The following is a 23169-nucleotide window of genomic DNA, read 5'->3' as shown; positions in this document are numbered from 1 at the left end:
GCCCTAGAGGAGGCAGAGGGGATTAGGGGCAGGATTTGGGAAAGGGGACATATGACAGACTGGATTACGGACAGGTGACACAGGGGAAAGGGATTAGGACACAGAGCACATGTAAGGACACGGGACAGGGATAAGGACACGGGGCACATATGGGGGCAGAAGAGGACACAAGGGAGACAAAAAAGTACAATGGGGACACAAGAGGTGCAAGGGGGATATAATAATTGGGGGGGAGAAGGTCGACAAGACACCCCTGTACCATGGATGCACCAGGTTTAGTATTTTTTTTCCCTGGTTGTTGTCCTCTAAACCTAGGTGGTTTTATGGTTCTAAGCATCTTACGGTATGAAAATACAGTGCTTGGTGGACGGTTTTCCAACCATTTCAAGAACAAGCACCGTCTGGCTATAGCCAGGATATTATGTAACACAGCTGATGGTTATTTTCTACTATCTCTAATCTCTCTTTAAGAGTAATTAAATATACATAACTCCATATCTAATTCTAGATCATTCTTGCATAACTTATTAGAGTAGCGTATAGTTTTTTCCCAATAGTACTTAACATAAGAAAATTCCCATGGGCAATGGTCCAGCCCTGCATTCTCCAATCTGCATTTGGGGCAAAAGCGACAATAATGTGGCGGAGGGTTTCTATATTTTAAATCGATTTTGAAAATCTGGCATGTGGTAATCCGGTCAAATTCCATAATTTACCTGATTCTAGCTCTAGTTCCAGATTTTAGAAAAAACTTGTCCCTCTTATCCAATCCAGTACATGTCTCATCAAGGATGCCACATTATAGTCCCTTATACTAGACAAAAGAACAACAGGCAGGCACTCACAGGGTAAAAGTACTGACACCACTTTAATTACCAAAACACGATTCCACATACTTTGCGATCAGCAAACCAGGAATCCTAAATTGACAGCAATGTCCGTCAGATGCATCACATAGCTGTCATGAAGCAGGCATAGCAAGGCTAATCATACAGGGAGCAGCTAGTTATGATGTTAACCACTTAACATCTCAGTCGTTTTCAGCTTATGCATCCGAGCAATGTTCCCCTCCCATTCATTAGCCTATAACTTTATCACTACTTATCACAATGAACTGATCTATATCTTTTTTTCCGCCACCAATTAGGCTTTCTTTGGGGGGTACATTTTGCTAAGAGCCACTTTACTGTAAATGCATTTTAACAGGAAGAATAAGAAAAAAAATGAAAAAATTATTTGTCAGTTTTCGGCCATTATAGTTTTAAAATAATACATGCCTCCATAATTAAAACCCATGTATTGTAATTGCCCATTTGTCACGGTTATTTCACCATTTAAATTATGTCCCTATCACAATGTATCGCGACAATATTTTATTTGGAAATAAAAGAGCATTTTTTCCGTTTTGCATACATCACTATTTACAAGCTTATAAAAAAAAATAGAGATAAATATTTCATCTTTACATAGATATTTAAAAAGTTTAGACCCTTAGGCAAATATTTGTGTTTTTTTTTATAGTAATGTTTTTTGTTTTTTTTTATTAAACATTTTATGTGGGCATTTTTGGGAGGGTGGGATATAAAAGTGTTTTATTTGGGGAAATATTTGTGTATTGTAATGTTTTTTTAAATTTACTTGTAGTTTTACTTTTTGGCCACAAGATGGCAATCTCGAGTTTGTTTACATGACGTCACTCTAAGCGTACAATGTACGCTTAGAGGGACACAGCTTCAGAAAGAGCGAAGCTTCCGAGAGAAGCTGTCGCTTTTTCAGCGGGGGAGAGGAATCAGTAATCGGGCTCCATAGCCCGATACATTGATTCCGTGGCTACCGAATCCGCGGCCGGGAGTGCGCCTGTGCTCCTTGACGTTTTTATACGTCAAGGAGGACAAAGTGGTTAAGGATAATACAGGAACATATTTTTCATTCTGTGTCACATGTGTATGGTTGAAGGAAGCTGCTACCTTGAGTCTATATTCAGACCTCTGGAAGTTGGAAGCTGCTAATTGGATCTCCTGTAGTATATTTGCATCTGAGGGTGAACAATAGCAGTCAGGTCTTCACCTTTGATCTGCTGTCTCATATGTGATTGTCTGTGTCTGGGTACAGGTAATTACATAACAACATTGCTTTGAACTATGTGTACAGCTACCTGTTGGCCAAAATACAATCTGACTAATTGAGTCTGCCAAGTTCAAAGTAAACAGGAAAAGCCTTGGAATTTACATATGACAGGAGGGAGCCTCACTCCACAATCTTTTGATGTGTATGTACTAGACTATAGTTTTACCCCAAACTTCACAAGCTAAAACGGGAATGCTTTAAAGTTGCACGCGTTAAACAGGAGATTGGATTATACCTGGACATTGGGGTGGCCCCGGGGCACAAATTTTGCGATTTATACGGCAGCTAGGACAGTCACAGATCATCTTCTCTTGGAGGTAGCGCATAGCTAGGAATGATCCCGATTGAATCGGAAACGGCGTTCTCCCGCCAACCACGTTCTAACCTACGCTGGTAACGTTTTTATTTCCCTTTTATTTTTGCAACTTGTCTTGTGTATCCTTGTAACTTTTATTTTGTAACTTTTTACTTTGTATATATTATTTTCTGCATTGTTCCACTTTTTTCCTGGAATATTAAATCCTTATTTAATAAGTTAGACTTCTGCTGTACTAAGCTAACACTCATAAGAGACTGAAGTGTAACTGTGTATAAGTCCATGCCTGATTGTATGATTGAGCAACACTACCGTATAAGATTGTAATTGCATTGTGTGTATGGGGCACTTCTGCGCTCGACAGCAGAGTGGGAAGTCTCGGAGTGGCTAACAGTATCGTTCGGAACGACTGTTAGTGGTTTTGCTTCACTACAGTGTAAGATTGCAATTGTGCGTGTGTGTGGGGCATTAGTCATACGTTGGCCTAAAGCGTGCAGCTGACCCAATGTACGAAAACGCCAGTGTGAGTAAGTCGACAGCAGAGTGGAAGTGTCTAGCGGCAGCTAGTGGTGGCAGTGAGAAGTGTTCTGAGGGGTCACAGCCTTGTTGTAGCTTGACTAAGGCTGCTCCCCACTCGATCTGGTCAAACCCGCAGTCAGGAACCGTATACGCAGGTGCGCCGCGGGGCCGGTTCCTGACAGAGACGATGTGACTTGAAGGAGGGAAACGATATTGCGCATGGGGGGCCTCCAAGCCTGCTGCCCTTACAGCTGTCTTGCGGTTGTGCTTGTGGGCCTCAGAGGGACGCTCGCTTGTCCATGAGTCCCGTTGCAGGTAGCCGCGCTGGAGCCTCTGTCCTGCGGGCGTAGACGTCTAGTGTCCCTTATACTAGGCAAAGTCATGCCTTTTGATATCTTTGACAATTGCAGTTTATACAATCTTATTTGTGTTTTATTTTTCCATGCCCTCTCCATTAACTTTATATCTTTGTTTTATAAGGAATGGAACTGTCTGCAGGGGGTACAAAAGTCAGGCCATTGAAAACACTTTTTAATGAGTGCTACTCTAGCGGGAAAATTCTTCCATCTCTCCAACTCATTTAAAATATTTGATAATCGGGGGAAAATTTAAGTTGTACAGTTGTCGTATGTACAGGGATTTTGATATCCAAGTATTTGACATGAGTAGTTGTAATTTTAACTCTAATTTTATCCATCACTCGCAGGATAAGCTGGAGGGAATTTTAGGCCATTTGCAACCAGTGAGTTGCACTCTGGGTTGAAGGATTTCCTTTTTCATGATACTTCAGCAGAATAGTAATTTACCAAGCATATCATAGCATTTCTGGTATACTCACCGCCCGACGGCTCCTGCAACATCCCCTATGATGTCGGTCGTCAGCAACGCCTCTTCCTGTCGGTGGGGTAAAGCGCGAGGTCCCACAACGTACACAGCGGCGCGATCGAGACTTCCATGATCGTGGTATTTTGTGCAGGGTCGTCAGGGATCTCAAAGATCCGCCGTCTCCATCCGTCGTCATCGGCGCAGCGTTCGCAATCGTGCGCCTGTACCCACCTCGAAACGTCGTTTGAAAATCGCTGGTCGTCGGGAAAATTGCCAGGTGGGTACGCAGCTTAAGAATTTATTCTCTTTTTGTTGCAAAGGGGCAGATGGGTCAGATGCTTTCTGTGAGCATCGAGGCCTGCGACCCACCACTGTACTTATCGCAGTCACGATCGTTCAGCAGTTTTGCTAGCGATTTGAAAAACTGAAAGCGCTCCATTGGGTCCTATGCCTTATATTGTTTCAACACCACATATTTGTGCTTGTTGGATTATTATTTCAGCTTCTGTAAATTCAGTTTTTTGTAACCTTGTATACTGGTTGTCTTTTCAGGCAAGGGTGCAGCTGCTCCTAATTATAGTATCGGGAAGCAGAGACGATCTGTATGGCGCCATTAAGAAGCTGTGCTGTGTACAAACGCCGGTGCCTTCTCAGGTGAGTAGCAGACCTACTATTTAAAGAGACTCTGAAGCGAGAATAAATCTCGCTTCAGAGCTCATAGTTAGCAGGGGCATGTGTGCCCCTGCTAAAACGCTGCTATCGCGCAGCTAAACGGGGGTCCCTTACCCCCCGAAATCCCCTCCGTGCAGCCGGGGATCTCTTCCGGATTGAGGCAGGGCTAACCGCCGCAGCCCTGCCCCACGCGCGTCTGTCAGCTCGTATCTCCGCCTCTTCCCCGCCCCTCTGTCTTCCTTCGCTGAGAGGGGCAGGAGAGAGGCGGCGATGCGCCGCTGATAGACGCGACTAGAGGCAGGGCTGCAGCCGTTAGCCGTTTGGTCGTTGATTTTGCAGGGGGGGTTTGGGGGTGAAGGGACCCCAATTTAGCCGCAGGATAGCGGAGTTTTAGCAGGGGCACACGTGCCCCTGCTAACTATGAGCTCTGAAGAGAGAATTATTCTCGCTTCAGTGTCTCTTTAACATGCTAGGCGTTCTGATTCGTGCGGCCGCGGGAGGGTTTTTTTTGCCCGATTTTTTTTTTTCTTTTATCGTGTAGCTAGCTACATGATTCTCCCCTTCCTGCTCGCTCCCTCCCACCCTTCCGATCGCCGCCGGCGATCACGCCCATAAGAAAATCCCGTTCTCAATGGGATTTCCTTTAGGGCTTTCCCCGTCGCCAATGGCGACGAACGGAGTGACGTCATCAACGTTGTGACGTCACAGGGACTCCCGATCCACCCCAAAGCACAGCCTGGCGGCGATTGGCCAGGCTGCGCACGGGGTCTGCAGGGGGGGGTGGCTCTTTCGCGGCGGATCGTTGACGAGCGGCGGCGATTGGAGCAAACATGCAGCTAGCAAAGTGCTAGCTGCGTGTTTGAAAAAAAAAATCTCAAAATCAGCCCACCAGGGCCTGAGCGGTGCCCTCTACCGTCCAGAATGCTAGGGAGGTTAACCGGTTGTATGTAAATTAGAAACCTGTGGAGCTGAATTGTAGGCTACATGTAATAATATTTAAAGTGAACCCAAAGTGAGAGTTATATGGATGCTGCCATATTTATTTCCTTTTAAAGGAATCGTCAGGCAAAAAATAAAGTTTCACTTACCTGGGGCTTCTACCAGCCCAATGCAACCATCCTGTGCCCTCGTAGTCACTCACTGCAGCTCCAGTCCCCCTATGCCAGCTAGTTTCGTTTTTGCTGACCTCGGGGTCGGCGGGCCTCATTGCATACATTTTTACGCATTCCCGCTGGTGCAGGAACATTAACGCATACATTTTACGCGTTAGTGATGCAATGCATAAAAATTTACGCATTGCACAACTACCGTGTAAAAATTTATGCATTGATGTTCCTGTATGAGCGGGAATGCGTAAAAATGTACGCAATGAGGCCCGCCAACCCTGAAGTCGGCAAAAACGAAACTAGCTGGCATAGGGGGGCTGGAGCTGCAGTGTGTGACTACGAGGGCACAGGATGGTTGCATGGGGCTGGTAGAAGCCCCCAGGTAAGTGAAAGTATTGTTTAAAAGGAAATAGATAGGACAACCTCCATATCACTCTCACCTCAGGTTCACTTTAAGGGCTCATACCCACTCTACAGTTTATTGTGCACATTTGAATAGACCACGCCCATGTCTGTCATGTTTTTAATTGTGAGCAGGGCCGGATTTACCATAAGGCACTGTAGGCTCGTGCCTACAGGCTCCTGATTATGGAAAGGCGGCTCACTCCCCTCCCCTAGAGCTTCCCTCCTTCTCTATGCAAAGTCAAAATCAGAGCGTAATTAACCACTTGAGGACCATGGGTTTAAACCCCCCAAAGACCAGGCCATTTTTTACAAAATGGGCCACTACAGCTTTAAGGCCTCGCTGCAGGGCCGCACCACTTAGCACACAAGTGATCCCTTTTCTCCCCACCAACAGAGCTCTCTGTTGGTGGGGTCTGATCGCTCCCCCAATGTTTATTTTTTTTTTGTATATAAATATATATTATTTTTTTTATATAAATTTCCTTTTTAGAAAAAAAAAAATCCCCCCCCTCTCACTCTCTCCCCCCGCCAGCCAATCGGCATGATCGCCTTTCGTAGGCTTTTGCCTATGACAGCCGATCACTGTCATGTCTACCAGGGGGACAGACGTGTCACATGGTTGTCCCCACTACAGTGCTCTAATAGATTGCAGTGCTGTACGGCTGTAAAAGACGTATAACAGTCTCATAGCGGCGACCGATGCTGGGAGGCTAATGGCGGAGCTCCGTCATTCATGCGGAGATGCACGCGCATCGGCGCGCGCGATCACCTGCAAATCCCCGCCCCAGGGCTTGACGCCTATTGGCGTTAGGCGGTCTTTAGGTAGTTAAGCAGTTACTCACCTCGTTCTCTGCATTCCACTGATGAGCTCTCCCTTCAGCCCCTGGAGCCACCTCTAGCTACTTAATAATGGGGGTACATCTGGCTACGTAATACTAAGGAGGGGCACTTGTGGTTACCTACGCCGAGTAAGGGAGAGGTGACAGCTAGGCCAGCCAACACACTTGTAGTGTGGTTCAGTAGGTGTTTGTGACTTTCTGGAGGGCAAAGTCTAGGGCAGGGGCGTAGCAATAGCCATAGCAGCCATAGCATTTGCTAAGGGGACCTGGAGCATAGGGTGCCCAGGTGGTACTAAATGTATTCACTTTTACCTTTCTTGTGTTCCTCCCCCCTCTGATTTTGTCTCAGTGGCCATGAACTATGTGCAGTGTTTTTGCATGAGACTATACCATGAACTGCCCAATTACCTCTTATACTTTGTGTAAGGGGCAGGTAGCATTGCTTAAAGGGAAGGTCCAAGCAAAATAAAAAAATGAATTTCACTTACCTGGGGCTTCTCCCAGGCCCCTGCAGCCATCCTGTTCCCTCGTAGTCACTCACTGCTGCTCCAGTCCCCCGCTGGCAGCTTGCCGACCTCGGAGGTCGGCGGGAAGCATTGCGTACATTTTTACGCATTCCCGCTAGTGCAGAACATTAACACATACATTTTTACGCGTTACTGGTTCAATGCGTAAAAATTTACGCATTGAACCAGTAACGCGTAAAAATGTATGTGTTAATGTTCTGCACTAGCGGGAATGCGTAAAAATGTACGCAATGCGTCCCGCCGACCTTCGAGGTCAGCAAGCTGCCAGCGGGGGACTGGAGAAGCCATGAGTGACTACGAGGGCACAGGATGGCTGCAGGGGGCTGGGAGAAGCCCCAGGTAAGTGAAACTCATTTTTTTATTTTGCTTGGACCTTCCCTTTAAGAGTGCTTACATCTGAGGCCTCCATGAAAGTTTTGCTATGGGGCCCCATGATCTCTAGCTACGCCACTGGTCTAGGGTGCCAGAGAATCAGTACCTATATGCTTGTGTCATATAAATCTGGGCCTGATTGTGAGGTAAAACCAGTTTTCATCAGTAGTAGGAGAGCTGAGAAGAAGCCAGTAGTGTGACAACTACATCACTGCTTGTTGGATGGGATATTCTTGTTACATATTTCTGAAAATCTTCTTCACTTGAGACATTTAGTCAATATTCTGACATGAAGCATTTTTTCCCCCTTTCTTTTTTTTCTCTCGTGAAATATCACAAACATTTAATATCCCATCTAAAATAGCGGGAAAAAAAGAGCTTGTGGTGTAACCTTTGGCACACTCTGCAGTTGCAGGCCAGTTGGAGCGTGTGCTTGGCTTTGTGTTAGCATTGTATGCTTTGTTTTGAAGACCTGCTCCAAAAATCTCCTTCATGTTTGGTTGAGGGAGCCGATCACCTAGTGTAAAACTCCCCTCCTGAGACAAAGCTTCATAAACTCACTAAAAGACAGCGCCTCTTCCTCTCCTACCTAGGGATTTTTCAAAGAAAAAGAAACACCCATTTAGTAGGATGACATGGCATTTTTATGGCTAAACTGCATTGTGAAGACTATCATGCATGTGTTTGGTGGACAATGAATCTAGGACTCTAGTGCGTGTAGGCAAGAGTGCTATGCCACAATGGGGCCATTTTACCCGCTGAAGTGTGGTGCCCTGTAAAATGCAATATTTAATGCTTAATTCATATTTGTATTATCCATGGTCATGTTTTATTTGGCAAAGTCTCTTTGGGGCATGTACTTTAATGAACAATAAAATTGCTATGAGCAGGCAGCACACTGCAATTAGCGTGATGCCGTTGCTAGTGTAAGGTAGTGTTGTGAGTTACTCAGAGGATATGAATTGCGCTAATTGTTCAACCCATGCAGGAGCTTAACTAAAAATCACTGGGCCCCCCTGCTGAAAAAAAAAAAAAAAACCCGGCGCCCCTACCCATCCACCCCTGCCCCCCACAGCTCTCAGGGCGATTTTGGGGGGCAGGAGGGGTCGCAACATGAGGAAAACGTGGCCGCACATTGGTGGGTAGGGGGTGGAGCAGTCCCGTCCGTCCCTCCACACCTCTGGCTCTCCCCTCAGTGCGCTACTGAATTATCAATGGCAGCAGGTGGCGGCAGGACACATACCTACATCCACTGCGGAGGTCCATCCCTAAGTGCTTCACGCTACTTCCTGTTTAAACAGGAAGTAGCGTCAGACACTTAGAGTTCGGAACCTCCAGGGCATGGAGGTATGTGTTTCTATCCGCTGCCGCCAATAATTGCAGGAGGGGAGTGCGCTGAGGGTAGAGCCCGAGGTGAGGGGGGGAACTGTCCCCCCTCCGATGTGCGGGCCCTCGTCTGAGCGGGACCCAGGGCCCCCCTGCGGGTGCTTGGACTGCATCCCCTATTGTTACGCCTCTGAACCCATGCTAAGTAACCATTTATGTACAAAAAAAGAAACTGTTACGAATACACGTGATGCGCTCATGGAGTTTTACCATTTCATGTTTAATGGGTTTATTACTCACCCGTTTGATCGCTGATACCGTTATGGGACAATAAAGAGTACATTTATAATAAACAAGAGTAACCTGCATTTTCTGGAGGGACTCTTTAATGTGCACAATGCCTACATTGGAACTTTCTTCCTAACAGGTTGTAAATGTAAGAACAATATCCAATCCGACAAAACTGAGAAGCATCGCACAGAAAATTTTGCTGCAGATAAATTGCAAGCTTGGAGGAGAGCTGTGGGGAGTGGACATTCCTCTGGTTAGTAGTCTCCATTTTTAACAGCTAGTGGTTTTACTAATAAATGACATTCATATTGGTTTCTTACATGTACCTGTTTTTATTTTTTTAAATGATTTTAAATCCATTTGTAACCAATGTAAAGAAGACCAAAAATTCACAGAAGGGAGGGAGGCAGTACAGAAAGTCAGCTGATCATTGCTGACTGCTAGCAGAATATAAGAATAGAGGAAACGAAAATATCTCGAGAATCAGACATCACAGAAGCAAACTGAAGATAGATCTGTGATCCTGGAGAACACAAAAATAGATTTTTTTTTATTTAAAAATGTAACACGGAATAGGTGCTTTTGCAGTCTGGGACAGGCACAGTACAATACTTCCATGATCCACAAACACCAGTGTATGGCCCAGTGCACACCAAAAACTTTTTGCAGATCCGCAAAACGCTAGAGGTTTTTGAAGCACATTTTCAGAGCGATTCTAGGCATGTTTAGAGACGATTTTTTAAACATGCCTAGCGGTTTTTGGAGCGTTTTTATGTGTCATATAGTGTTACACAGTAAAGCTGTTACTAAACCGCTACTGGAACAAAAACACCTGGAAAACTGCTCTGATCTAGCGTTTTTCAGAGAGGTTTTCCACTTTCCTATACTTTAACATTGAGGCAAAAACGCCTCAGAAATCTAAAAAATGCTGCAGCCCCCGAGTTTGCGTTTGTGGGAAAACGAACCGCTCTGGTGTGCACCATCCCATTCGCTTTCATTAGCCAAGCGGTTTTCAAACAGCTAGCGTTTTTAAAAACTCTCCAGAACCGCTCTGGTGTGAACCAGCCCTTTATTTGTGTACAGGCTATTTTTCAAGATGTTTGCAATACAGTCAGTCCCCCACTTACAGCTTACGTTCCAGGGAGTTTGTAAGCTGAGTCCTGTGTTAACCTCATGAGCGTTACGCCGCTCAGGAGGTTTTGCTACCTTGAGTCCCCCAGGAGAAATCGCATAGGTTTTGTAAGTTTATTACAAGTTAGCTAGCACAAGGCTAGCTTGTTTAGGTGGCCTGCACCTCCCAATCACCCCCTGATCCCCTGATAGAGCCGCTATGTACATTACCCAGCCTGGCTCAAGCGATTGCGCAGCCTCCCCACACAGCTCCGTTCCTCTCAATGGGGAGGATCATACATGACGTCATGCGCCATCCCGATCCTCCCCATAGAGAAGAGCTGAGCTGTGCGGGCAGGCTGCGGCGATCGCTGGAGCCAGGCTAGATAATGTATAAGTGTTTTTTTTCGGGCGATCGGGGGTTGCCAGTGACCTAAACAAGCTAGCCTTGTGCTAGCTAACTTGTAATGAACCCACGAAACCTATTAGATTTAAACTGGGGGAGACCTGAGGCCAGCAAAACCTCTGAAGCGACATGCGCGACACAGTGTCGGGTTAAACATGGTGAAATGAGGAAAAATGGGTTACTTTCAAACAACTCTGGATGCAGACATATAGCATGTTTTTCGGTTGTTTTCAACATACTTTTAATTGGTTTTAAACTACAAATTTTGTACAATTCTGTAACATGCAGCAACAAGAATAAGTAATACCAAAAACTGTACTGTATATTTTGAATATGGAGACAACTTTGTATATATAAAAAAAAAATTGTCGCTCAAGTCATTTGTAGTAGTAAGTAGGGGACTGCCTGTTTTTATAAAGAGCAGGAAGCAACACCTTAGCCAAAACATTACCTCTGAAGGGCTGCTAACTAAACGTAACCACTTCGGTACCAGTGGTCTCTGGAGCCTAAGTGACCAGAGAGCGCTGGTACTAAATACCGGGGGTTGCCGACGGCACACTGCACAAAGTCACCATTTACACCGCACACCAGTGCCTCAGCCCACTCGCGATCGGCAGGAGTGCGCGGCGGGGAAGATGAAATCTACGTCCTGTCAGAAGTAAGCGGCAACACACAAGACATAGATTTCAACCCACACGGCCCGGAACAGGTTTAAGCTGAGATACCCTCACTACACAGAACAAACATAACGCTTGTCCTGAACCCAAACAACAAAAAGGAAACCTGAAGTGAGAGGGATATGGAGTCTGACAAATGTATTTAATTTAAAACAATACCGGTTGCCTGATAGTCATGCTGATACTCTTTCTCTAATACTTTTAGAATCAGAATTTATTTCGCCAAGCACGGTTGAACCGTGCCTGGAATTGGATTTGGCACATAAATTGGCACAGAGATTGTAATACAACAGACAAGATGCTACAGAGTAGTACAACAGAACAAGAGCAATGCAACAGAACAAGAGTAATACAACATATGCAGTAGCGCGATTGCGGGTCTAGCAGGAATAGCAGTGTGTGACAGAAGATAATAGTCCTAGTACAACCAGGCAAGGCGGTAAACAAGAGCGGCCGCAGCCGAAGTCAGGTATTAGTCTGTAGGCGGCAGCAGGGTGGGGGGTCAGTGGAATGGGCAGAGTTCAAGAGTCTAACGGCTGTGGGGAAAAAAGTGTTCATGCGCCTGGTAGTCTTAGCAGGGATGGACCAGAACCTCCGGCCTAGTTTGAGACGGCTGAAAAAACTGTGACCAGGGTGAGAGGGGTCGCCCACAATTTTCAGTGCTCTATTACGCAGTCTGGTGTTGTAGATGAGATCCAGAGGGGGGAGGGGTTTTCCAATAATCCTCTACGCTGAGCTGATGACCCTCTGGAGTTTATATCTGTCGCTGGCGGTGCAGCTAGCGAACCAGACCAGAATGGACGAACAGAGGACCGACTCGATTGTAGCAGAGTAGAAGGACCTCAGAAGTTCATGGGCCATACCAAACTTCTTTAGTTGGCAAAGAAAGAAGAGTCTTTGTTGTGCCTTCCTCTGGGTTGCAGTAGTGTTTGCCCTCCAGGTCAGGTCATCAGAGATGGTTGTACCCAGGAGGCGAACGCTGGGAACCCTAGTGACCTCAGTGCCCTCAATATATATCGGAGGAGGAATACTGGCGTGCTTCCTGAAATCAATGACCATCTCCACTGTTTTGGCAGTGTTAAGAACTAGCCCATTCTCATTGCATCAATTGCAGATTCTGTCTACCTCCTTGCGGTAAGCCTGCTCATCGTTCTCACTAACAAGGCCAACAATTGTGGTGTCCGCAAATTTGATGATTTTGACAGTCATCTGTGGATATGCAGTTATTCGTGTATAGAGAAAACAGAAATGGTGACAAGACGCAGCCCTGAGGGGCTCCAATATTTTTAGCCATAGACCTCGAACAAGCATGCAGATCAGAAGATTCTGACAAAAATCTGACAAGATTAGCTGGTTGCTTGTTTTAGGCGTGTGATTTAGATACTGCTGCAGCCAAAGAGATCAGCAAGACTGCCAGACAACTCCATTTACCTCTTGCTTAGTGTTCTCAGCATCAGGACAGACACCCTAAAAATACTGAACTAAATATGTTAGTGTGGGTATTGTATGTTCCAGTTTGGCCGGCTTCTCTCTATTGCATCACTCTACCAAAACCCCCCTTAGTTTGTAGCTCTAACTGGAAGCTGAAGTAGCTGCATATGCTCTGTTTCCCTCCACGCACCTGCCTGTCTCTGTTTAGCACAGCAGGATGGAGTGTATTACTCACCTGAGCAATTTTCCCCGGAAGGATCCAAATTCCAGAGCGGACAAAATGGCAGTGCAGATGAGAGAAATCTACAGAGAGTGCAGAATTATTAGGCAAATGAGTATTTTGACCACATCATCCTCCTTATGCATGTTGTCTTACTCCAAGCTGTATAGGCTCGAAAGACTTCTACCAATTAAGCATATTAGGTGATGTGCATCTCTGTAATGAGAAGGTGTGTGGTCTATCAACACCCTATATCAGGTGTGCATAATTATTAGGCAACTTCCTTTCCTTTGGCAAAATGGGTCAAAAGAAGGACTTGACAGGCTCAGAAAAGTCAAAAATAGTGAGCTAGCTTGCAGAGGGATGCAGCACTCTTAAAATTGCAAAGCTTCTGAAGCGTGATCATCAAACAATCAAGCGTTTCATTCAAAATAGTCAACAGGGTCGCAAGAAGCATGTGGAAAAAGCAAGGCAAATAACTGCCCATGAAGTGAGAAAAGTCAAGCGTGCAGCTGCCAAGATGCCACTTGCCACCAGTTTGGCCATATTTCAGAGCTGCAACATCACTGGAGTGCCCAAAAGCACAAGGTGTGCAATACTCAGAGACATGGCCAAGGTAAGAAAGGCTGAAAGACGACCACCACTGAACAAGACACACAAGCTGAAACGTCAAGACTGGGCAAAGAAATATCTCAAGACTGATTTTTCTAAGGTTTTATGGACTGATAAAATGAGTGAGTCTTGATGGGCCAGATGGATGGGCCCGTGGCTGGATTGGTAAAGGGCAGAGAGCTCCAGTCCGACTCAGACGCCAGCAAGGTGGAGGTGGAGTACTGGTTTGGGCTGGTATCATCAAAGATAAGCTTGTGGGGCCTTTTCGGGTTGAGGATGGAGTCGAGCTCAACTCCCAGTCCGACTGCCAGTTTCTTCTAAAAGAAGAAAAACTAATGACTTGGCCTCCTTGTTCACCTGATATGAACCCCATTGAGAACCTGTGGTCCATCGTAAAATGTGAGATTTACAAGGAGGGAAAACAGTACACACCTCTCTGAACAGTGTCTGGGAGGCTGTGGTTGCTGCTGCACGCAATGTTGATGGTGAACAGATCAAAACACTGACAGAATCCATGGATGGCAGGCTTTTGAGTGTCCTTGCAAAGAAAGGTGGCTATATTGGTCACTGATTTGTTTTTGAATGTCAGAAATGTATATTTGTGAATGTTGAGATGTTATATTGGTTTTACTGGTAAAAATAAATAATTGAAATTGGTATATATTTGTTTTTTGTTAAGTTGCCTAATAATTATGCACAGTAATAGTCACCTGCACACACAGATATCCCCTTAAAATAGCTAAAACTAAAAACTAAAAACTACTTTCAAAACTATTCAGCTTTGATATTAATGAGTTTTTGGGGTTCAATGAGAACATGGTTGTTGTTCAATAATAAAATTATTCCTCAAAAATACAACTTGCCTAATAACTCTGCACTCCCTGTAGGACACATATGCACATTATTGATCAATTTTCCAGACCCTCTATTTCTACAACTCCCACAAAAGACACAGAGTTCGGGTTGACTTTAAAGTGTACCTGAGATGGTCTTACTAAAAGATTTGATACTTACCCGGAGCTTCTTTCAGCCCCATGAGCACCGATTCACCCCTTACCTTCCTCCCAAGTGCCTCCGTTTGGCCATAGTTAGCCCTGGTAACTGGCTCAGTCACACCAGTGCATACTCAGAAGAGCCCGACTGGAGCAGCTGAGCCAGTTACAGGGGCTCATTGCGGCTGGGATACATCGGTGCTCATGGGGCTGGAGGAAGACCCCGGGTAAGTATCAAATCTTTTAGTAAGCCCATCTCCGGTACATTTTAAGCTGTTAGAGGCTGGTTTGGGATTTCTGAAGCTTGACATACAAGGTTACTTTTATTTTTATAACACTGATCCCTTTTTCTCTACTACAACATTTTATGTATGCATGAGTTTAAATATGCTTTGTCAATTATCTTTCCAAAAAGAAAAATCTGATGGTGATCGGAATGGACGTCTACCATGATGCCGGCCGGAGTTCCCGCTCAGTAACTGGCTTTGTGGCCAGCATAAACTCGTGAGTTCCTCATTCTTGTATTGTCTGTTAAAAAAAAGTCAAGTTTTTGAGAGCACTGAAAAGAGGATTCTGTCTCTTGCAATGTAGCATTCATCAAACTGGTATTTCTGCTCTTTGTTTGAGTATCGTCCAACAATATTACCCTAATTCAGTCTTGAAACTTGAGGAACCTGCAGGGAACTCTTTTGTGCTTCTTTTTAAGGCAAAGGTCACTGTAGTTTTAGAAAACAAAAGTTTGCTTTCTTAAAACAGTATGTATTTGCGATAATTCAGGTTGGAGTGGGCTTGAGATGTCTCCCAGTGCAACACTGCTGAATATATGCAAATTATCCATTGTTGTCCCTGGAAGCTAAACACACCTCCAGATCCACTGGAATGCAATGATGTGTCAGCGTGTTAATATTACAGAGCCACAATAATCCAACATACATACAGATAAGCTTACTCATCACAAGTAACCACGGTGGTTACTCGTGATTCAAATGAGTTGTAATTGCCGCAGCTGAGCCACTGTATGCGGCGGGTTAATCGCCCATAATGCCGCCATCTGCTCTGCGTTTCAATGGGCTTGCAAGCCTCACTGTGGCGCACTTCCTCCTTCCGGCTTGAAGGAGGAAGTGCGCCATAGTGAGGGTTGCAACGCGACCCAATTGTTCGCTTGCAAGCTCTTTGAAATGTAGTGCAGACTGCGGCGTTTGCTGAGCTGCGGCAATTACAACTTATTTGAATCACGAGTAACCACCGTGGTTACTTGGGATTTACTCGTGATGAGCAAACCTGCATACAGACCATTTCGGATTGATTTATCCTCATCAGTGCATGGCATGGATTAGTGTGGCTCTATGGGGTAGGACTTGAAACACCCAACTGGTACAGGCTGTATGCATGTTGGAAAGCAAACTTTTTGTTTTCCATAGCATCTTATAAGGTAAGAGGGGTTTTGGGTCCATTGTAGCCCCTTATACACTCCTAGGAGTTCTGGTTCACCATGAACCTGCTGGGTACTCTGTACTTCTGTAGGTTTAGAAAGTGCAGTAAGGGGTAGAGATAACTGTCAATATGACACAAGTAATTTCAGCTTACAAGCAAATAAAATACAGCTTGGATTTGGGCAAATCAAATTAACTTCCTGTTGAATTTGATTGGCCCAGTTTCAAGCTGCATACACAAATTTGTATGCAATACAGGTTTATTGGCATCTCAATTACAATAGTAAGGGGTTAAGAACCTTTTTTTTAATATATTTTTATTGCTTTTTTTATGTCCAACTGGATGGGAAGTGAAGTACTTCTCTAGGAGTCAAAACTAGAAGTTTTTCTGATCCTATGTGTGTGTTAGTTTTTGAATTGCACACCTAACTATGTGTGTGTTAGTTTTTGAATTGCACACCTAAGACAAACGTGCTGATCAGGTCTTCTGACCAGGGATGGGCCTTCGGGTAAGTGTTCTTCCCAGGTACTTTTAGCTGGGTGCCCCACCCAGCTAACTTTGGTGTGCACCCGGCTTTCATTGGCTCGCCTCCCCATCCTCTTTCTATGCTGTTGCAGAGTTGCACAGAGAAGCATCGCCCCTGCATTTTCCCCCATCACATCCCATCCGACTACTTTTTTATGCCACCCGGCTGGAAAAACAATTCTGTGGAGAACACTGAAGCTGCTCTGAATTGAAATGGTAATGATCCGCTGATTAATCAGGTGTGACCACACGATATGGGGAGTTAACTTACCCAGAAGTCTTCGGGATTGTCTGCGCTCCATTCCCCATCATAGGTGAACTGCTGGTCGGGTTCCACGACTCGCTACCCTCCTGTGGTCAGACCTGATTAATCAGCGGGTCATTATCATTTCAGTTTTGCGTAGCTTCCTACTCTGAATTGCCCAAAAGCCCATCCTTGCTTCTGACTTCTCTCCTGTCTAAATGGGCTTTATGCATATTTTCGCGTACTAATATTCTCCATATTCTGTTCCTATCTGAATTCTTTTTCCATTGTAGCTCTGCAAGTTTTATCTGAAGTTTTAAATCCCAGATTAAAGGGATACTGTAGGGGGGGTCGGGGGAAAATGAGTTGAAGTTACCCTGGGCTTCTAATGGTCCCCCGCAGGCATCCTGTGCGCGCGCAGCCACTCACCGATGCTCCGGCTCACTTCTGGAATTTCTGACTTTAAAGTCTGAAAACCACTGCGCCTGTGTTGCCGTGTCCTCGTTCTCGCTGATGTCACCAGGAGCGTACTGCGCAGGCACAGACCATACTGGGCCTGTGCAGTACGCTCCTGGTGACATCAGCGGGAGCGAGGACACGGCAACGCAGGCGCAGTGGTTTTCAGACTTTAAAGTCTGAAATTCCAGAAGTGAACCGGAGGCGGGGCCGGAGCATCGGTGAGCGGCTGCGCGGGCACAGGATGTCTGCGGGGGACAATTAGAAGCCCTGGGTAAGTTCAACTCATTTTCCCCCGACCCCCCTACAGTATCCCTTTAAGTATGAGGGCCCTTTTCCACTAGAGCGATTGTGATTGCTGAATCGCAAAATCGCAAATCGCTAGTGATTTTTAAATCGCTAGGGTTGTTACTTTATCATAGAAAGCATGAGAAGTATTTTCCACTACAGTGATTCGATTTGGAAATCGCTAATCGCAATCGCTTGCTGGAGCGATTTTTACAATGATAATACAATGCAAATGAAAATCGCAAATCGCAATCGCATAACAGAATTAATGAAAAATCGCAATCACTGGCGTTTGTGATTTGTGATTGCGATTGCTAGTGGAAAAAGGCCCTAAAGGAAGATTCACAGTAATGCACAGTAAAATCGTTTGACCCAATTTCCACTTACAAAAATAAATTAAAAAGTAGCAAGTCACACCAAGTAGCTTTTTAAAGCGTGAAGATCAAAATTTGAATGCTTCAAAAGTCCCCAATGACAGAGCTGACTATTGTTAGCACAGATATGAGTCTGATTGTTTCCAGTACAGGAAGAGTTAAGAAACTTCAGTAGTTATCTATGCAAAAATGCTTCTCTTATCTCACCCTGTCTCTCACTGTTTCTTGTTTGTTTAAAGAGGAGCTGTCAGCCATACTATCTCAGAAAAAACACCCCACATATATTAGTAGATAAATACTTGTTCTACTTACATATGTATTGCACTGTCCACATTTTGATTTTAGTGATTTTTTTTCTACAGTAAAAAAAAAAAAGAGAGAAAATCCTTCTTAGCTTTTCCCATTTTAACTGTGGCTATTTTGAAGCAAATCCTGATGTCATTTCCTCCCTTACTCTCCTCTGCCTGATTGGGTATGCATTGCCCGCCCTCCACTATAGAAAGGGCATTGTCTCAGCATTAAAAATATTGGCCAATCGGAGAGAAACAGAGGGATGGGAGGGAAAGAGGCTTCAGCCAATCAGGCTGCATTAGTTAGGTCTGAGGGGAAAGTAGAGAAGCAAAAAAGGACAACCCAGCATGCCCTGCAACTTCCTTTGTGCAGCAGATGTACCAAATAAGAGTCAGCTAAACTGGGGAATGATCATTTATCAACAAGAAAAGTAATAGGGATTTTAACTTTTGGATTGCCTGTTTAGCATCCTTATTACTTGTTTACCAGATAAAAATAAAGAATTGATTTTTGATTTTATGCCTGACAGTTACACTTACTTTGAAGGGATTCTGCGGAGGGTGAAAAAAAGCTGACACTTACCTGGGTCTACTATCGCCCCCCTGTAGCTGCCATGTCCTGCGCCGTCTTCCTCCAATCATCCGTTCCCCGCTGCCGGTCCCGGTCTAATTATTCTTCTATGTAGACTGTGCCTGCACGGCTGTGGCCGCTCCCACTCGCGTCTCCTGAGAACCTCGTACTGCGCCTGCGCAGAAGGCTTCCTGAGACGCGAGCGGGAGCTCGCACTATTTGTCCAGATAGGCGAATAATTGGACAGGACCGGCAGCAGGGAACGGATGATCATAGGAGGACGGCGCAGGACATGGCAGCTACGGGGAGGGGGGGGGGGGATAGAAGACCCAGGTAAGTGTCAGTTTGTTTGTTTTTTCAACCCTCCACAGAACCTCTTTAAGGTTTTACTGCAGAGCTAATGAGCCTTTGAACTTCCCTGCTTTGTTTCATAGTTTAAAATACAGAGTATAGTTGGTAAAATGCAAAAATTAGAGAACTATGCAGTGATATAAAAGAAAAAAAAATGCATAACTGAAAATAAAAATGAGACACTTTTCTTTGTTACTAACGTTCTATGAATTACCCATACTACACATACAATTCATTATATCATAAGCTTTTTGTGTTTTTTTTTTTTTGTTTGTTTTTTTTTTTTGTTTAATCAGACTTAGGCCCTGCTCCCACTAGTAACCACTTAATGACATGCTGACTTATAAAAACATCCTGCAAGAGCCTCTTAATGGCTCCAGGACGTTTTTATAAGTCAGACAGTGCTGCTGCCGCTGTGCACGTGGGCGCTCCCGCGTGTGCACGTGCATCCCCGTGCGCGTGAAAATAGTTGGGAAAAAAATACACCTTTATTTCCAAATGATATCTTGTCACCATACTTTGTACTAGGGACATAATTAAAATCTTGTGATAACCAGGACAAATGGGCAAATAAAATGTGTGGGTTTTATGTACAGTAGCAGTGTTTATATTAAAACCAAAGGGGATGAAATTGGAGAAATAGTGTATTTTTTCATTTTTTCCTTGTATTTCCTTTTAAAATGCATAGAAAATGAAGTAATTACTGAAAACAAATATCAACCCCAAAAAGCCCAATTGGTGGTGAAAAAGAATAAGATATAGATCATTTCATTGTGATTAGTAGTGATTAAGCTATTGGCAAATGAAAGGGATGAGCACTGAAAGGTGAAAATCGTTCTTGTCCGTTAAGGTAAAAACCGCCTTGGGTTGAAGTGGTTAAACTGACTGCTTCCGCATCGGAGAAACGGACATGTTTACGGATCCTGTGTGAGTTATGGGATCCACACACACTTGTCAGTCTGTAGCGGATCTGTTTGATCTGTTACAGTTAGCCACATGCAAAATTGGAACCTGCACGATAATTACTCAGATCGCTGTTCAAGTGGATGCTGACAGAATCAGTGGAAAATTATGCCTAAGACAGTGTCCCTTCTCAATAGGCTGGTCGGGCACATACATTCCTGCTCTATCCATCTGTCTTCTGTGTCCTCTGTCATCTCAGGTCGTCCTTTGCTGCTGCCACTGTTGGTTGGCTTCCCAATGTCTGATCAATATATCACATGGAGCTTGATTCACAAAATGGTGGTAACTGTTCGCACACTGTGAAAAGTGGTTTGCGTGATACAGGGGCGGTTCTAGGGTCCTTGGAGATCGTGGGCACCAGGCGGGGAGGCAAAAATGGGCGTGGCCATGAGGTGAGTGGGCGTGGCCATGGGTGGGGCCAAATGTACATGAACTTAGCAGCGGTGTAAGTTACAGATAACGGACCTGCCCATCGAAATATTGGATGGAGCCCCCTGTCCTTTATTTAGATAATTTACAATCAGTATAGGCATAGATCAGATGTATACGCACATACAATTTTGATTGGTCAATCACTGACCCCCAATTTTACCGCCCCCGTGCAATAAGTGGGCCAACAGATAATGAATTTTATGAACAGAGCTAAAATTGGCTAATCAAAATTGTATGTGTGTACCAGGCTTTACAGCTAATACTGTACATACTGAAAGTAGCAGGGATCAGCATACAATATAGCTGGTTTACAATCAGTAAAGGCACAGAGTAACACCTTACACTGTACACACTGGAGGTAAATCAGCACACAGTGCAGGCACTAGAGAACAGCGTATACTGTACATACTGTAGGCAGCAGAATTCAGCACACTGCAGCTAGCGTGCCAAAAATATGAGGATCACGTTGTGCGGCGTGCTTATCGCGCCGCACCGAAATGGGCCGTGGACCAGAATATAGGTGTGGTAACGGGTGGAGACAAATTTACATGAACCTAGCAATGGTGGGACATTAGATTATGACAGTGGTGGCGAACCTTTTGGAGGCCGAGTGCCCAAACTGCAATCCAAAAGTCACTTATCTATCGCAAAGTGGCAACAGCAATTTAAACTAAATACTGTACAAACGTTTGAACTCATACATGAACATTATGGAAAATCCAAGTTGAAAATAAACTGTGAAGATAAACAAATTTCATCCATCCTACTCCTGAAAAATGTATTCAATTTTTTAGAACCTCCCAGTTTTATTTTCTGTTTTAAAAAGCTAAAAAAGTAGGGTTAATGCTATTGTCTCATATGATAAGGATTCAGCTTTTCCCATAGTCTCGCAGTTAGCAATCATGTGACCCCCAACAAGACAAATTCAGCAATCATGAGGCCCCCAACAAGACAAATTTAGCAATCATGAGGCCCCCAACAAATCATGAGGCCCCCAACAAGACAAATTCAGCAATCATGAGGCCTCCAACAAATCATGAGGCCCCCAACAAGACAAATTCAGCAATCATGAGGCCCCCAACAAATCATGAGGCCCACAACAAGACAAATTCAGCAATCTTGAGGCCCCCAACAAATCATAAGGCTCCCAACAAGACAAATTCAGCAGTCATGAGGCACATAAATAGACAGCATTTCACATAAATAGGCAGAATGCCCCCTTAATATGGTAGCCCCCCAAGTTAGGTAGTGAGTAACAGGGACCCCCAGGTTAGCTAGTGAGTGACAGGCGCCTCCAGTTAGGTAGTGAGTGACAGGGACCCCTATAGTGAGTGACAGGGAGCCCCTTTAGGTAGTGAGTAAGTGCCAGGGAGCCCCTTTAGGTAGTGAGTGAGTGCCAGGGAGCCCCTTCAGGCAGTGAGTGAGTGCCAGGGAGCCCCTTCAGGCAGTGAGTGAGTGACAGGGAGCCCCTTTAGGCAGTGAGTGAGTGACAGGGAGCTCCTTTAAGGAGTGAGTGAGTGCCAGGGAGCCCCTTTAGGGAGTGAGTGGCAGGGAGCCCCTTTAGGGAGTGAGTGAGTGAGTGACAGGGAGCCCCTTTAGGCAGTGAGTGAGTGACGGAGCCCCTTTAGGCAGTGAGTGAGTGCCAGGGAGCCCCTTTCGGGAGTGAGTAATTGACAGGGAGGCCCTTTAGGGAGTGAGTGAGTGACAGGGAGGCCCTTTAGGGAGTGAGTTAGTGACAGGGAGGCCCTTTAGGGAGTGAGTGAGTGACAGGGAGGCCCTTTAGGGAGTGAGTGAGTGACAGGGAGCCCCTTTAGGGAGTGAGTGAGTGACAGGGAGCCCCTTTAGGGAGTGAGTGAGTGAGTGGCAGGGAGGCCCTTTAGGGAGTGAGTGAGTGACAGGGAGGCCCTTTAGGGAGCGAGTGAGTGAGTGACAGGGAGGCCCTTTAGGGAGTGAGTGACAGGGAGGCCCTTTAGGGAGTGAGTGAGTGACAGGGAGACCCTTTAGGGAGTGAGTGAGTGACATGGAGGCCCTTTAGGTAGTGAGTGAGTGCCAGGGAGCCCCTTTAGGGAGTGAGTGAGTGGCAGGGAGCCCCTTTAGGCAGTGAGTGAGTGACAGGGAGCCCCTTTAGGCAGTGAGTGAGTGACAGGGAGGCCCTTTAGGGAGTGAGTGAGTGAGTGCCAGGGAGCCCCTTTAGGCAGTGAGTGAGTGACAGGGAGGCCCTTTAGGGAGTAAGTGAGTGGAAGCCCTTTAGGTAGTGAGTGAGTGACAGGGAGGCCCCCCCCTCTAGCCGCCGCTGCTCCCCCCTCACCTGGCAGACCTCAGGATCAGCGGCGACCCGACCAGTACCAGCGGGCGCCGGACGCACCCGCTCGATATGCGGAAGTGATGTCACTTCCACATATCAGTGCGGGCGCTGGGTCCTAGCGCCCGCACGATTGGTCGCCTGCTCGCCGCCTGATCCTGAGGTC

At 45.5% G+C, this 23169-nt stretch overlaps 1 protein-coding gene across 1 annotated transcript in view; it reads left to right on the top strand.

The window, feature by feature from the left end:
* Positions 1–23169, top strand: part of PIWIL2 (piwi like RNA-mediated gene silencing 2) — a 217451-nt gene that overhangs the window by 180794 nt on the left and 13488 nt on the right. Inside the window, exons 17-19 of the mRNA XM_068274691.1 lie at positions 4340–4441; positions 9462–9578; positions 15189–15277. Coding sequence (XP_068130792.1) covers positions 4340–4441; positions 9462–9578; positions 15189–15277 — 308 coding nt within the window. The remainder of the gene's footprint in view (positions 1–4339; positions 4442–9461; positions 9579–15188; positions 15278–23169) is intronic.

The sequence above is a fragment of the Hyperolius riggenbachi genome, chromosome 3 (genome assembly GCF_040937935.1).
Source record: "Hyperolius riggenbachi isolate aHypRig1 chromosome 3, aHypRig1.pri, whole genome shotgun sequence".
NCBI lineage: Eukaryota > Metazoa > Chordata > Amphibia > Anura > Hyperoliidae > Hyperolius > Hyperolius riggenbachi.
The sequence above is the reverse complement of the archived record's forward strand: the minus strand, read 5'-3'. Positions and strand labels throughout refer to the sequence as shown.